Source organism: Odocoileus virginianus, chromosome 15 (genome assembly GCF_023699985.2).
Source record: "Odocoileus virginianus isolate 20LAN1187 ecotype Illinois chromosome 15, Ovbor_1.2, whole genome shotgun sequence".
NCBI classification, from domain to species: Eukaryota; Metazoa; Chordata; class Mammalia; order Artiodactyla; family Cervidae; genus Odocoileus; species Odocoileus virginianus.
The window spans coordinates 46,197,212-46,213,508 of NC_069688.1; the positions used below are offsets into that span (position 1 = coordinate 46,197,212).

Below are 16,297 nucleotides of genomic sequence, written 5' to 3' on the forward strand. Positions count from 1 at the left end.
TACAACAAGTGGTAAGGAAAAAAGTCACACATTACATATGTGATACAATATATAAATATATTGTATAATCTCATTTCTACAAAATTCATATATGTGTGAGTATTCCATTTATATGAAATTAAAAATAAGTGAAAGTATTCTGTCATATGTTATCTTGACAGTGGGAATAATTACTGGAAGAGAGCAGGAGAGAGGCTGGAAGGATGCAAATGATGTTTTATTTCTTGATGTGGGTGCTAGTTACATGCTGTGGTTTCTTACTCAAAATTGATCCATGAGTATATTTATAATTTCCACATATTTCTATATGAATTCTATACGCCAGTAAAAAGTCTGCATAAAGATGTAGAGCTCTAGACTTACGGACACAGCAGAGGAGGGGAGGGTGGGACGAACTGAGAGAGCAGCACTGAAATACACACACCACCGTGTGTAAAACAGCGAGCCAACGGCAAGTTGCCATACAATGCAGGGAGCTTAGCCTGGGGCTCTGTGACGACCTACAAGGGCTGGGAGGTGAGAGGGAGGTTCAAGAAGGAGGGGACATGTGTATTCCTATTGCTGATTCATGTCCATGTATGGCAGAAACCGACCCAACATTTTAAAGCAATTATCCTCAAATTAAAAATAAAAATGTAGAGTTCTGCCTTTGAGAATAATAGGGTAGCTTATATCAAACTAACTCTCCAGTCAGTAATAATTCTAAATTCTGGAAAAATATTTTACTACAAAACTGTTTAAAGTTACCAGAGAACAAACTCGGGCAGAAATTGGCAATATGACCCTTGAAATAAAAGAAAAAAGTGAAAGTCACTCCATCGTGTCTGACTGTTTGTGACCCCATGCATTGTATATAGCCCACGGAATTCTCCAGGCCAGAATACTTGAGTGGGTAGCCTATCCCTTCTCCAGGGGATTGTCCCAGCCCAGGGATCAAACTGGGGTCTTCTGCGTTGCAGGAGGATTCTTTATCAGCTGAGCTACAGGGAAGCCAAAAAAAGCACCTATTTAACTAGTTTTCTCTTAATGGCCTTCCCCATATGGTTCACTGCAATTACAGCTCAGCAAAAAACCTCAGTTACAAGGCTGAGAAGCCAGAGATCAGAATTCAAAATTGTGAGAGCAGCTATAATTGTACAGAAATCCTGGAATGGAGGGAGCCAGAGAAGGAGGAGACCAAAAACTTACACTTATGGTCCCCAAAATTCTTGCCTAAAATTATAAACTGCAGAGAGAAAAACAAAAAGAAACCCAGCAGAAAGCCACAGTTGAAAGGCTAAATGGCCTGCAAGATTTCAGCAACTTCCTGATGTATAGGATACAGAGTTTGGAGGTTAAATCCTATTAATTATAGGTTTTGTCCAAAATCTTGAACTCTGTCTAGAGTTCAAAACTTAGACATGGGAACCACAAATTAGACTTAGAACTATGCAAAGGATCAAAATAGAACAAAAATAAAAATGAAACACATCTTCCATAGATTTTAAGCAATCCTTCAGTAATTTCACTGTCTGCTAAAATAAAACACAACATTCTTCAAAATTCAGTCTCTAAAATATATTAAGCACAATGTCCAGTACACAAAACATTAGTAGATACATAAAACAATACAGAGTGTGATCCCTAGGCAGAGAAAGAAAGAAAAATATTAATAAGCCAACAGAAGACTAAGATGTTGGAATTAGTATACTTTAAAATAAAAACTATAGATATATTAAAGAATGTATAGTATTATACAAATAGATATAAATTATATTATATATTATATATATATCACATGTATATTTATATCCACATATGTGTATATATAAAATAATCCTATAAATTCTTTAATATATCTACATACACCTATGCATCAGCTTCACAGGTGGCTCAGTGATAAAGAATCCGCCTGCCAATGCAGGAGATGCAGGTTCCATCTCTGGGTGGGGAAGATCCCCTGGAGAAGGAAAGGGCAACCTGCTCCAGTATCCTTGCCTGGGAAATCCCATGGACAGAGGAGCCTGGTGGGCTACAGTCCAAGGGGCTGCAAAGAGTCTGATATGACTTAGTGACTAAGCATGCACACATCTACCTATACACATCTGTTTGTATATATACACACACACATAATAAAACAAGGGGAACAGGAAAGATATAGTAACTTCTAAGAAAATCAAATACAAAACTTAAAATGAAAAATATAATGTATTTAATAAGATAATTCACAGAATTTTTTTCTGGAAAATTGAACACTGTAGAACAAAATATCAGTCAACTTGAAGACAAATAAAAATAATTAAAACTGAGGAAGAGAGGAAAAAAATTATAAAACAACATAGACTCAGTAACCTGTGAAAAAATGTCAAAGATCTCTACATATGTAATTCTCATCCAAAAAGGAGAGCAGGGAGGCAACTGGATAGAGAACTGAAAGAAAGATTCACCCCAATGCCCCCAAAATAGTTGAAATCTTGAAAACCTTTCATTATAAAGTCATGTCCCTTTTATCTTATACCTTTCAACAGTATCATTTCAGCTGGAGCTCTATGATTTGTTTGCATTCACTTTTCCATGAAGACTTGTGGTCATGAAGGTGAATAAAAGTATAGTAGATACAGTGTTTTCTTTTTTAAAGAGTGAAAGAGGTTTAACATTTGAGACATCAAAGAGAAGAATCTGGTTATTATGAGAGAAAAATAAGAATGAAGTATCAAATTAAAGAAAACTCTGATTGGATCTTTATGGTTCAAATTGTGTAATATCTCAAGAAATAAGTATGTAAAGGAAGATTTTTGCCTTAAGACACTATACAACTTTAAATAAGAGTAAAGAATATAACAATAAAATGTAAATATCAAAATACATTTTCCAAAACAATCTCTTTATGTTTCAAGAAAGTTATGAATAGTTTCTCATCAATGGATCAAAAATAAAATGATGTGAATATGTGAGCTATTTTGCCAACCTCATTTCTCTATTGATGCATTTTAATTATTTGAACTCATGGCGTCAGTCTTGCTGACACATTTTTAAAGATGCTTAATTAATCACTCTTTGAAATATGTACTGCTCTTTTCCCCATTCTTTGGTGTTATCAAAACAACAATGTCTCTGAAGGGAGTGGGCAACAGTAGGCTGAAGAAAAAGCATTGTAAGAAATGTTAATTCCTCATCATTAAAGTTTTGACTCCTCACGGCCTAATTTCATTAGACTTTTGAACAATGAGCATGGAACTATTGCTATAAATTTTCTAAAACACAATATTCTTATTTTGCAACATGCAGGGATACTGCTATAAAAGGTCATCTACTTCAAATACTTTCACCAATCATTTGTAAAAACACTTTAAAGCTTACAATCAAAGCTGTCTGGACGGCATCTCAAAAATACTTTTTCAGAATATTTAAACTAACTACAAATGCATGAAAAAATTATTTTTAGAAAAGCTTTTAGATATTTTAAAATATATTATTAAATGATAAATTACTAATATCTTCTTAATGAAATACTGCATTGAATAATCTGAATCTACAAATTTAAAATAGAAAATCATCAGAAGAAAGAACAGAATCCCAACATTACCATTTATTCACTTTAATTAACAAAAAATGTCCAGGTACATTTAATAAATTCATAGCTTCAGAATACTATTCATAAGCTTCAGAGATTGAATTACCAAAACTTTTACTATGTGGATGTAGGGAATAAATAAGGGCTTATTATACATTTTTGATGGCTAATTGTTCACACACGTGTGCATGCATGCTCAGTCACTTCAGCTGTGTCGGAGTCCATGTGGCCCTATGGACTATAGCCTGCCAGACTCCTCTGTCCATGATTCTCCAGGCAAGAATACGGGAGCAAGTCGCCATGCCCTCCTCCCCAGCATCTTCCCAACCCAAGAATCGAACCTATATCTCCTGTGTCTCCTGCATCACAGGCAGATTCTCTATCCGCTGAGCCACCTGGGAAGCCCATTCAAACATGTATGTTCCCTCAAATAAGTTAATGATATGATCTTTGACAATTTAAACATACTTGTAAATAAATTCCATATAAACCTTTCCTCAGAGAAAAAAACCTAAAGGAGGTTCTTTTCATCAGTAAAACCTTAAAATAATTAATACACTTACTTACTAATACCCTAACTTGAACCTGTCATTGATGAGCTACACTTAGCCAGTGGTAATATCTTTAACTTTCTGACTACCCCTGAGTGCTATCTCCTAATCTTCCTTAATCATATCATTTACCTATCTTTATGCCTAAACATTGTGAATAAATTATAATAAAATTTTAATGTAAAACACCAAATTCAGTCATATATTCAAATACTGAAAATTAACTTTATTAGAAGTTAATTGATAGTGGCAAGACTCATACAGTACAACATGGAGTTATTATTTCACCCAGAGGTTTATTTAATATTATTAATGATTACTTAACAGAGGAGCCATTATAAGGATGGAAAATATTAATATCTGCAAAATTGATTAAATTAATTTCAAGAATATCCATGATTTATACAGATAACTAGAAAGTCCTCTATTCTCATCACACCTTACATACACTATTCTTAGCTAGGGAGGGAAAAAATGAAAATTATTTGTAGATTTAAGAGTTTCAGATACTACGAGTCATCAAACCTACTCTTTATTGCAATAACAACTAAAGTAAATAGAGAAGAGGCCAGTGCTGCAAGAAAGGGCAATAGTAGCTAGCATTAATAGCCTATAAACCTAATCTACAGGAATTAGTAGAAAATGAATTATACTAGGAACCTTCATAAATTAACTCACCGTCCTACATTGTGATTTAGAGACAATGTAATGAGTAGTTTACAGGGTCAGAAAGAGCAGACAGTCTAAATTTAGTCAACATAAACTTCATGATAATGTAGTTACAACAAACAATGTTGTGATGGCAACTGCAGATAAAGGTGTGTGGGTGTTCACTCTGGGGGGAACAGAAAAAAGTAAGTGCTATAAAATTAGTGTTAAATTAATCCCCTCCAAGGGTAAGAGGTTGTTTCTAATGGAAATAAAATTCCAATAATTAGATTATTTTAAAAAGAAATTAATACAAATCTCTATGCTTTCCTATGACTAATTATTCCACAAAGTCAAGGCTTTGCTCTAATTCTCTATTCAACAAACAACCTTCTGATATGTAATTTAGCCCTCTATCCATCAGAAAGGCTGTGATCCATTTATATAAGAGTTACTTGATATATGGTCAAGTATCTTTACCATGATTGATGTCATGATGACACAGAATTTATGCTTATAAATTTGTACTTCTGAAATTTAGTTAATCTCAATCAGTTCTCCATTATTTGACAAAAAAGCTGCTAAACCTGAAACATGATGGCTCCATGAATACTATCCAGAACAAAAATACCTATCACAAAAATACCTATCACAAAGATTCATCAGAAAAAAACAAACTTGAGCTTCAAGATCAATAAACCAACAACACCATTTTCCATTTTCAATGTGGAAAATATTTCTGAGTCTCCTTTAAGATTCTCTGAATAACCTATTTTATAGTTTGGACTGTGCATAATTCAGCATAAAGTGCCAACACTGATAACAACAATAGTATCAGTTTATACTTCTGACATTAACTTTTAGAACTGTCCTGTGACATAATGAAGAAAGTGAAACAGACAGAGATGACATACCTCAAGTCATATAATTGTTAAATGAGAGAATTAAAACTTAAAGTTTATGAGTAATGTTCACAGACATGATTTCAACCACTATGCTATACTTTTATCCTATATATTCATAAAATATTTGGCTTAATGAAGGAAGAAATCATAATTTCAGATATCTACAGCTACATGACCAAATTCTACTACATCAACTATTTCATTCCTATATTTTAGATTCTAAGAGGTAAAGTTAAAACATTGTGAAGTTTTAACACAGTGAAGCACAGTATATCATACTGTGATAAGTGAACACAACATGCATTCAGGTAAGTGTGTAAATTTAAAAGCTTTAAGGATAGCTATAAAAATACTAACAGATACCTGTTAATACCCATAATGGTATCCTTAAATTCTGTGCCACATATATCATTCAAGATATTTCAATAAATTTATGAAAAATTTTACTGAAAACTTACTTTGCAACCTCCGTGTTGGGCTCTCTCCATGGAGTTGTCGTCGTGGCATATACGGCGAAGGATGGGGAAGTGGCAATGAGGAAACATCATGAGTCTGAAGTTTGTACCAATGTGGCTCATCATCTAATAATGCTGTTTCTAATTCAATTAAAATCTACAAAGCCAAGAGACAAAGAATTGTCATATGACAATAATATAGAAATTCTCTTAAATGGTTTTATTATAATAGTAATGTTGTTAGGTCAAAAGCAAGGTTATGCAGCAGAATTGCCCATATGCTTGCCACTAGTTAAATAGATAAATATTTATAACTTCTTATTGATTTAATAGCTTTATATACCTAAGACATTTACTTTGTAGATCTTTGAACTACTGGAGGCTGTAGCAGATCCTCTACTACAGGCTACTAAATATGACACTGATGAGGTGTTTGGATGGCATCACCGACTCAATAGACATGAGTTTGGGTAAACTCCGGGAGTTGGTGATAGACAGGGAGGCCTGACATGCTGCAGTCCATGGGGTCGCAAAGAGTAGGACACGACTGAACCAATGAACTGAACTGAAAGAGAACCTGTTACTAAATGTCGGTAATTAAAACTAATATATGTATACTGTTTTATGGTTTAAAAAGTACTTCACTTACATTCATTAGCTTAACCTTTACAAATTCTGAAATGGGGATATAAAAACAAATTAGAAATGCTTACTGTGTGTTAAGAACCATGTCATACGTTATCTTAAATCTTGGGTAAAAACTACTAGGTTGGTCTTATTAGTCAACTTTTTACAGATAAGCATACCAAGTTTGAAAAAGATTAAAAAACTTGTTTAAGGCTCCATTGCTGGTAAGTGAAAGAGATGCAATATAAATCAAAGACTGTGTTACTAAAAACTCGGTTTAATGTATCATGATACTAAGGATTCAAAACAGGAAAGAAAAGACCCAGCAATCCCACTTCTGGGCATACACACTGAGGAAACCAGATCTGAAAGAGACACGTGCACCCCAATGTTCATCGCAGCACTGTTTATAATAGCCAGGACATGGAAGCAACCCAGATGCCCATCAGCAGACGAATGGATGAGGAAGCTGTGGTACATATACACCATGGAATATTATTCAGCCATTAAAAAGAATTCATTTGAATCAGTTCTAATGAGATGGATGAAACTGGAGCCCATTATACAGAGCGAAGTAAGCCAGAAAGATAAAGACCATTACAGTATACTAACACATATATATGTGATTTAGAAAGATGGTAACGATAACCCTATATGCAAAACAGAAAAAGAGACTCAGATGTATAGAACAGACTTGTGGACTCTGGGAGAAGGCGAGGGTGGGATGTTTCAAGAGAACAGCATTGAAACATGTATATTATCTAGGGTGAAACAAATCACCAGCCCAGGTTGGGTGCATGAGACAAGTGCTCGGGCCTGGTGCACTGGGAAGACCCAGAGGGATCGGGTGGAGAGGGAGGTGGGAGGGGGGACTGGGATGGGGAATACATGTAAATCCATGGCTAATTCATTTCAATGTATGACAAAAACTACTGTAATGATGTAAAGTAATTAGCCTCCAACTAATAAAAATAAATGGGGGAAAAAAGAAAAATAAATGTTAGAATCCCTCAAAAAAAAAAAAAAAAGAATGCATTTTTAAGTGGCTCAGCAGTAAAGAATCTCTCTGCAATGCAGGAGATGCATGAGACATGGGTTCAATCCCTTGGTTGGGAAGATTCCCTTGGAATAGGAAATGGCACCCACTCCAGAATTCTTGCCTGGAAAATTCCATGGACAGAGGAGCCTGGCAGGCTACAGTCCATGGAGTTGCAAAGAGTTAGACACGACTGAGCACACAAACACATCACATCATCACATATTATAACATGAATATATAATAAATTTGAAAAGGAAATCAGTCCATAGGAATAAATGATTCTTTTTGTTATCTTTCAAAGTCATGCAAATATGACAAGGTCTGTGTTTAAGTATATGAGAAATGTTATATAGTGATAAATCACTATATAGCTATGGAAAGTAAAAAAGTAAAACAACTAAGGTACTCTTCATTCTTCCTAAATTGTCCCTAGTCATTTACAAAATTATAGGGTGTTTTAAATGGTTACACACACATACACACACACATTTAATCCTCACTCTAGCCCTTCTCACTCTACTGAAGAGAAAACTAAAGCACAAATATATTAAGTAACTTGCTCAAGTACCAAAGTCAGGAAGTAGCAGTGTCAGGAAAGCATTATCAGGCAGCAGAAGCTAGTCTCTGATTTTAGCAATTACGTTCCCCTTCTTTCCAACTCTTTGATTCCTTAGCTAACAACATTCAGTTCAATATTTCTATGGATTGTTGTTTTACCCATGATATTACCATTTAGTTCACTCAGGAAAATCAACCACGCTGAAAAAAGCTGAAAACAGTTATCTTAGTACGTTAATGGTGGGAGAACTGTCTCTCATCTGTTCCCTCCAATTCATCCTCTACCTTTCAGATAGAAATATTTCCTCAAGTATAAATGAATCAAGTCATGCTCTTTCCAACCTGTCATTTGTTCCTATTATCTACAGGATAAAATCCAGCCTCTTAATATGACGTATGAAAGGATACAATCAGACGTCCGTTTAACTTTCAAGTCTCATTTCTTACCAGGTTCCTTTCAAATTTCAATGCAGTTGTCCAAGACCCCCGTAACTCTACTATCTCGTATTCCCTCTGCAGGAACTTTACTCCCTTCCCTGGACCACTTATTTCCCCTTCCTTGCAAAGCAATTTTGTATTCCTACTGCACTTTCCCATAGAACATCTGTCATGCTATGTTATAATTGTTCATTCACTTATATGTATTTCAGTGAATTATAAATTCTTTAAAGAGAGGAATATACCTGTCTACCTTTGAAACCTCAGTCCATAGCACATTACAGATAACAGTACAGGGCTGAAAAAATGATCCATGGATAAGCGATTGAATTACTAGTGGTACAACTGGTTTAGTAAACTAAAAGGATATACACATACTATAAAACCATCAATAAGTTATTTTCTTAAAACAGCAGCTAAATTCATTCTGTTAAATTATGTTTACTTTCTCAGGTATTCAAAATATATCACTGATAGTCATATAACCAAAAGTATTTGGGATAACATGAATAGTCTAAGCTTTAAAATAGTTCCAGATACCTCTCCTAAGAATTCACTTTCTTCCTCTCGAACTCGAGCTTGATCCCAAAGGGTAATCTCCAGCATTCGTTCCCGAAATTCTCTTCGGTGGACTGGAGAATAGATAAATGTTTGGTTCCATTTGGGTTCCAAAGTTTTCTTCACTGTTTTAGTTCTTCTCTTGTTTTTGTCACTATCAAGAAAACAAGAATATATGAATTTATATAAACCTTCATTTTAACTTTTGTGTTAAAATGCATAAATTTAAAATTTCACAGGAAACAAGTGAAGTTTTCCCATAAATTTGTCATATGTTAAAAATGTTGTAAGCTTCAAAATTACTATTGAAATGTATAAGGCACATCATGATGTAACTTTGATTTAATAACAGAATATTACAATAAATATGAAAATTTTCCATGATAGATAATTAAGAACAGTCTTTCACAAATTCTAAATAAAACCAGACTAAAGACTCTTTAACTCTCATTTTCTTTTTTACACAGTGCCCTACTGGAAACCTTTAAAATGGAAATTAACTTATTGGCTATATACACTATTACTTTGAGTATTTGTACATATGCAAATTCTATGCATGGTATCTGCAACCAATATACTATTCACTTAAACTACAGAAATTCTTTGTACAATATGTCTGATTGTTATGCCCAAATCTTTACTTCCATGCAGTTAAGTTAATGAGCAAGTTATTTTCTTATATATACACACTTGCTCATTTGACATTTATCAGTTCAGCTCAGTCGCTCAGTCGTGTCTGACTCTTTGCGACCCCCATGAATCGCAGCACGCCAGGCCTCCCTGTCCATCACAACTCCCGGAGTTTACTCAAACTCATGTATATTGAGTTGGTGATGACATCCAGCCATCTCATCCTCTGTCGTCCCCTTCTCCTCCTGCCCCCAATCCCTCCCAGCATCAGGGTCTTTTCCAATGAGTCAACTCTTGCCATGAGGTGGCCAAAGTACTGGAGTTTCAGCTTCAGCATCAGTCCTTCCAATGAACACCCAGGGCTGATCTCTTTTAGGATGGACTGATTGGATCTCCTTGCAGTCCAAGGGACTCGAAAGAGTCTTCTCCAACACCACAGTTCAAAAGCATCAATTCTTTGGCACTCAGCTTTCTTCACAGTCCAACTCTCAGATCCATACATTACCACCGGAAAAACCATAGCCTTGACCAGACTGACCTTTGTTGGCAAAGTAATGTCTCTGCTTTTTTATATGCTATCTAGGTTGGTCATAACTTTCCTTCCAAGGAGTAAGCATCTTTTCATTTCATGGCTGCAATCACCATCTGCAGTGATTTTGGAGCCCAAAAAATTAAAGTCTGACACTGTTTCTAGGGTTTCCCACCTATTTCCCATGAAGTGATGGGATCAGATGCCATGATCTTAGTTTTCTGAATGTTGAGTTTTAAGCCAACTTTTTCAATCTCCTCTTTCTCTTTCATCAAGAGGCTCTTTAGTTCCTCTTCACTTTAGCCATAAAAGTCGTATCATCTGCATATCTGAGGTTATTGATATTTCTCCCAGCAATCTTGACTCCAGCTTGTGCTTCTTTCAGCCCGGCGTTTCTCATGATGTACTCTGCATGTAAGCTAAATAAGCAGGGTGACAATATACAGCCTTGACTTACTCCTTTTCCTATTTGGAACCAGTCTGTGGTTCCATGTCCAGTTCTAACTGTTGCTTCCTGACCTGTATATAGGTTTCTCAGGAGGCAGATCAAGTGGTCTGGGATTCCCATTTCTTCCAGAATTTTCCACAGTTTATTGTGATCCATACAGTCAAAGGCTTTGGCATAGTCAATAAAGCAGAAATAGATGTTTTTCTGGAACTCTCTTGCTTTTTCGTTGATCCAGTGGATGTTGGCAATTTGATCTCTGGTTTCTCTGCCTTTTCTAAAGCCAGCTTGAACATCTGGAAGTTCATGGTTCACGTATTGCTGAAGCCTGGCTTGGAGAATTTGAGCATTACTTTACTAGCATGTGAGATGAGTGCAATTGTGCGGTAGGTAGTTTGAGCATTCTTTGGGACTGCCTTTCTTTGGGATTGGAATGAAAACTGACCTTTTCCAGTCCTGTAGCCACTGTTAAGTTTTCCAAATTTGCTGGCATATTGAGTGCAGCACTTTCACAGCATCATCTTTCAGGATTTGAAATAGCTCAACTGGAATTCCATCACCTCCACTAGCTTTGTGCGTAGTGATGCTTCCTAAGGCCCTCTTGACTTCACATTCCAGGATGTCTGGCTCTAGGTGAGTGGTCACACCATTGTGATTATCTGGGTCATGAAAATCTTTTTTGTACAGTTCTTCTGTGTATTCTTGCCACCTCTTCTTAATATCTTCTGCTTCTGTTAGGTCCATACCATTTCTGTCCTTTATCAAACACATCTTTGCGTGAAATGTTCCCTTGGTATCTCTAATTTTCTTGAAGAGATAGCTAGTCTTTCCCATTCTGTTGTTTTCCTCTATTTCTTTGCATTGATCACTGAGAAAGGCTTTCTTATCTCTCCTGGCTATTCTTTGGAACTCTGCATTCAAATGGGAGTATCTTTCCTTTTCTCCTTTGCTTTTCGCTTCTCTCCTTTTCACAGCTATTTGTAAGCCCTCCTCAGACAACCATTTTGCCTTTTTGCATTTCTTTTCCATGAGGATGGTCTTGATCCCTGCCTCCTGTACAATGTCATGAACCTCCGTCCATAGTTCATCAGGCACTCTGTCTATCAGATCTAGTCCCTTAAATCTATTTCTCTCTTCCATTGTATAGTCATAAGGGATTTGATTTAGATCATACCTGAATGCTCTAGTGGTTTTCCCTACTTTCTTCAATTTAAGTCTGAATTTGGCAATAAGGAGTTCATGATCTGAGCCACAGTCAGCTCCCAGTCTTGTTTTTGCTGACTGTATAGAGCTTCTCCATCTTTGGCATCAAAGAATATAATCAATCTGATTTTGGTGTTGACCATCTGGTGATGTCCGTATGTAGAGTCTTCTCTTGTGTTGTAGGAAAAGGGTGTTTGCTATGAGCAGTGTGTTCTCTTGGCATAACTCTATTAGCCTTTGCCCCTTTCATTCTGTATTCCAAGGCCAAATTTGCCAGTTACTCCAGGTGTTTCTTGACTTCCTACTTTTGCATTCCAGTCCCCTATAATGAAAAGGACATCTTTTTTGGGTGTTAGTTCTAAAAGGTCTTGTAGGTCTTCATAGAACCATTCAACTTCAGCTTCTTCAGCGTTACTGGTTGGGGCATAGGCTTGGATTACCATGATATTGAATGATTTGCCTTGGAAACGAACAGAGATCATTCTGTCATTTTTGAGATTGCATCCAAGTACTGCATTTCGGACTCTTCTGTGGACCATGATGGCTACTCCATTTCTTTTAATGGATTCCTGCCCACAGTAGTAGACATAATGGTCATCTGAGTTAAATTCACCCATTCCAGTCCATTTTAGTTCGCTGATTCCTAGAATGTCGACATTCACTCTTGCCATCTTCTGTATGACCACTTCCAATTTGCCTTGATTCATGGACCTAACATTCCATGTCCCTAAGCAATATTGCTCTTTACAGCATCAGACATGCTTCTACCACCAGTCACATCCACAACTGGGTATTGTTTTTGGTTTGGCTCTAACCCTTCATTCTTTCTGGAGTTATTTCTCCACTTATCTCCAGTAGCATACTGGGCACCTACCAACCTGGGGAGTTCCTTTTTCAGTATCCTATCATTTTGCCTTTTCATACTGTTCATGGGGTTCTCAAGGCAAGAAAACTGAAGTGGTTTGCCATTCCCTTCTCCAGTGGACCACATTCTGTCAGACCTCTCCACTATGACCCATCTGTCTTGGGTGGCCCCACACAGCATGGCTTAGTTTCATTGAGTTAGACAAGACTGTGGTCCATGTGATCAGATTGCCTAGTTTTCTGTTGACATTTATAGGTCTTTATAAACATAGTAAAATTATTTCTCTGTGAGGTAGCTGCTATAGTCTGGGCTGGAAATGCAAGTTGGCCATCCTGACGGACAGAACTTCCAGTTCAGAGGTTTTCATATTTTTTTCTGCTGCATATTTCTATCAAATGAATGTTTTTGATTATGCATTCCATTATACACACATATATTTATAAATTATATGTATGTATTACTATACTGTTATACTAATATATTGCATTCATTGGTAAATATATAAAAATAGTAATCAAAAATAGATGAAAATAAAAATACACATATTTCTTTCTGAACTCCAGTGAATTGTTTCTACATTCCCTGGGTACATCCATTCTTTTTGGAGGTCACTACTCTAGCTTATTAGAGAGGATCAATGGCTGAATAGGAACAAAGAAAATCATCAAGGAAGGCAATGTTAAGCTATCAGAAGAGGCTATTTGAAGTGAGAAGTGCCAATGAACAGAAAGTGGAACTGTATTAACTTCCTCAAATTCTCTTAGCACAGCACAGTTCTAAGAGTATTAGGAAACAGGAAGCAGTCTGAACTAAGAAGGGATAGAGTGCCTCTAAATGAGGGAGTCTATGTGACTTCTCCTAGGTGAAAGCAGAGCTTACTGTTTAATACAAGGGCTTCCCAGGGTGTGAGTGGCAAAGAATCCTCCTGCCAATGCAGGAGATGCAAGATATTTGACTTAATGTATCAAAAGCATGCATTTAATGTGGCCATTTAAAAGCAATGTATCTTTATTAATTGCTATGGTTTCTCTAGGAAAATAACTTTGGAAACCCATGTAGGAAATCTTATCTCCATTCAAATTTATGAAAAAGAAGTGTCACTGTAAATTAGAACAACTAAATAATAGAGAAATAATGACAAAGACTATGATTTATGACCGTCACTTCCTCCTTCTGAAACTTTAACAAATATTTATAAAGCATCTACTTATGTTCTATCCATAAAAGAATGAATTATGACACCCTGTCAGAGATAAAAATTCCTTCCACCAACATCAGAAAGAAAATATTTAGATGGAACCTTGCCATCTAATCCAAAAATGGTTTATACTGCTTCCTACGACCTGTGGCTTTTCTTCCAAAAAACAAATAATTCAAACTAAAAGCACAGTCCTTTATTCATGTGTAAAAACTTATGTCAACGGAATAAAAAAGGTTGAGGTGATAAAGTAGCTATGTGAGTTAACCAGAGAATTCTGTTTTCTACTACAGATAAAATCCTGACACAACTATTAATAAAGTCAGCAACAAACTTGCCTAAATATTCTTCAAATTCCCGATAACTGACAAGAAAACTCAGCTGAGAGATAATCTGAGAAAAAAAATTTCAAAACTTTCTCAATCTTTTGCTGTTGAGAAAAGATAAAAATTCTATATTGGGGAACACAGAGGAGTCTTTAAAGGGACTTTCTCATCCATCTGAACTCTGTCTGCTCAGAAAGTTGGAAAAGGCATGAAAAATAAACTAAAACTAAAAAGTCAACCAAAAAACAAATAACCTGAGAGACTTTTACTATCTTCAAAAATAAGCATTTTTCTTCAGAGCTCTGAATAAACAGAAACTTAAGACTCTTGCGACCTCACGGACTATGTCCATGGAATTTTCCAGGCCAGAATATGGAGTGGGTGGCCTTTCCCTTCTCCAGGGGATCTTCCCAACCCAGGGATCAAACCCAGGTCTCCCGCATTGCGGGCAGATTCTTTACCAGCTGAGCCACAAGGGAAGCCCAAGAATGCTGAAGTGGGTAGCCTATCCCTTCTCCAGTGGACCTTCCTGACCTAGGAATCGAACCGCAGTCTGCTGCATTGCAGGCAGATTCTTTACCAACTGAGCTATGACTTGTTATGTGCTTGCATAAAAGCATATGTGGGAATGCACGATTTTCTGCAAGTTTTTATGATGGCAATCTAAGGATGCTTAAACTAGTAAATTCGCTGCACTCTGAGAAGCAAGTGACTTGTCCTCCCCCTAAGATGGTAGATAATATGGCTGTGACATCTGTCATCCAACTGAAGTTTTAAGTTGGATTTACCCTTTTAGTTATTGCATATCCTCATCTTCCCTTGCAGTTCAAAGTGTATCCCTCCCCAAAAGACAATCTAAGTTGTTAGAGAACAGTCTTCTCTAAGTAAACTTCATGAGATAAAATCATACAGCAGACAGTTTCTAGTAGTTTAGGAGGCTGTGGCAACCTCACATATTTTCTGAATAATTTAACTAATTTTTTTCCAAAATATGTATCAAAGTGAAAGGCCTTTGTTAACTGCTTACTTGTTATTGTCTTTGTTAAGTCTGTTCTTCAGATGATACTGTGGCATTCAATACTGATGACTTTAACTTAAACCAAATAAGAGAGTGTGCAGAAGTATACAAGTATGTTTAAAATCACATCTGTACCCCACTACTTACATCCTGAGAAAGATGACCAGACCAACCCTAGAAATCAGTGATGCAGAAGAGCTAGGGAAGGGAAATTAGTGCACTACTTTTTTCCTCTTTCACAATGTTTATTGAATAATTTCTTTCACTTTGTATGTGTTTGAAATTGAGAATGATTAGATGATTTTTGATAAGTTATTTCTCCTATCCTGATTTCTCTATTTAAATCAGGGTGGATTAATAACATGCATACTGATCAGCATAGACACAAAGTAAATGACACTTTAGGAAGCTAACTCTTGGCCCAATGGTAGAGATTTCTTGATGATATGGGTAATTAAATATAAAGCATGTTCATTAATTTTACAGTATGTAGAGAAGTAATATATTAGTAAGAGAAAGTAGAAATTGTAGAGGAACATGATGAATATCTTTTAGTACCATCCAGCTTTTTGTCTCTGTAGTTTATGTTTAAAATGTATTTGATTTAAAGGTGCTCAGTTTTAATGAGCATTATAAATAAAAACATACTTTATTTAAGAAGCAATCCACACAATATTAAATTGATATAGAATAAAATCATCTATACTATGAACATTTGAAATGGGTTTTAAAACAATATCAAAGCATTTAC

At 35.9% G+C, this 16,297-nt stretch overlaps 1 protein-coding gene across 49 annotated transcripts in view; it reads right to left on the reverse strand.

Moving 5' to 3' along the window:
• RIMS2 (regulating synaptic membrane exocytosis 2) overlaps positions 1-16,297 on the reverse strand; it is a 586,561-nt gene that overhangs the window by 254,334 nt on the left and 315,930 nt on the right. For all 49 annotated transcript variants that reach the window (XM_070477293.1, XM_070477273.1, XM_070477284.1 and 46 more), the window contains 2 exons: positions 9,315-9,486; positions 6,116-6,269 (listed from right to left, as the gene is read on the reverse strand). In XM_070477293.1, the coding sequence (XP_070333394.1) occupies positions 6,116-6,269; positions 9,315-9,486 (326 nt within the window). The remainder of the gene's footprint in view (positions 1-6,115; positions 6,270-9,314; positions 9,487-16,297) is intronic.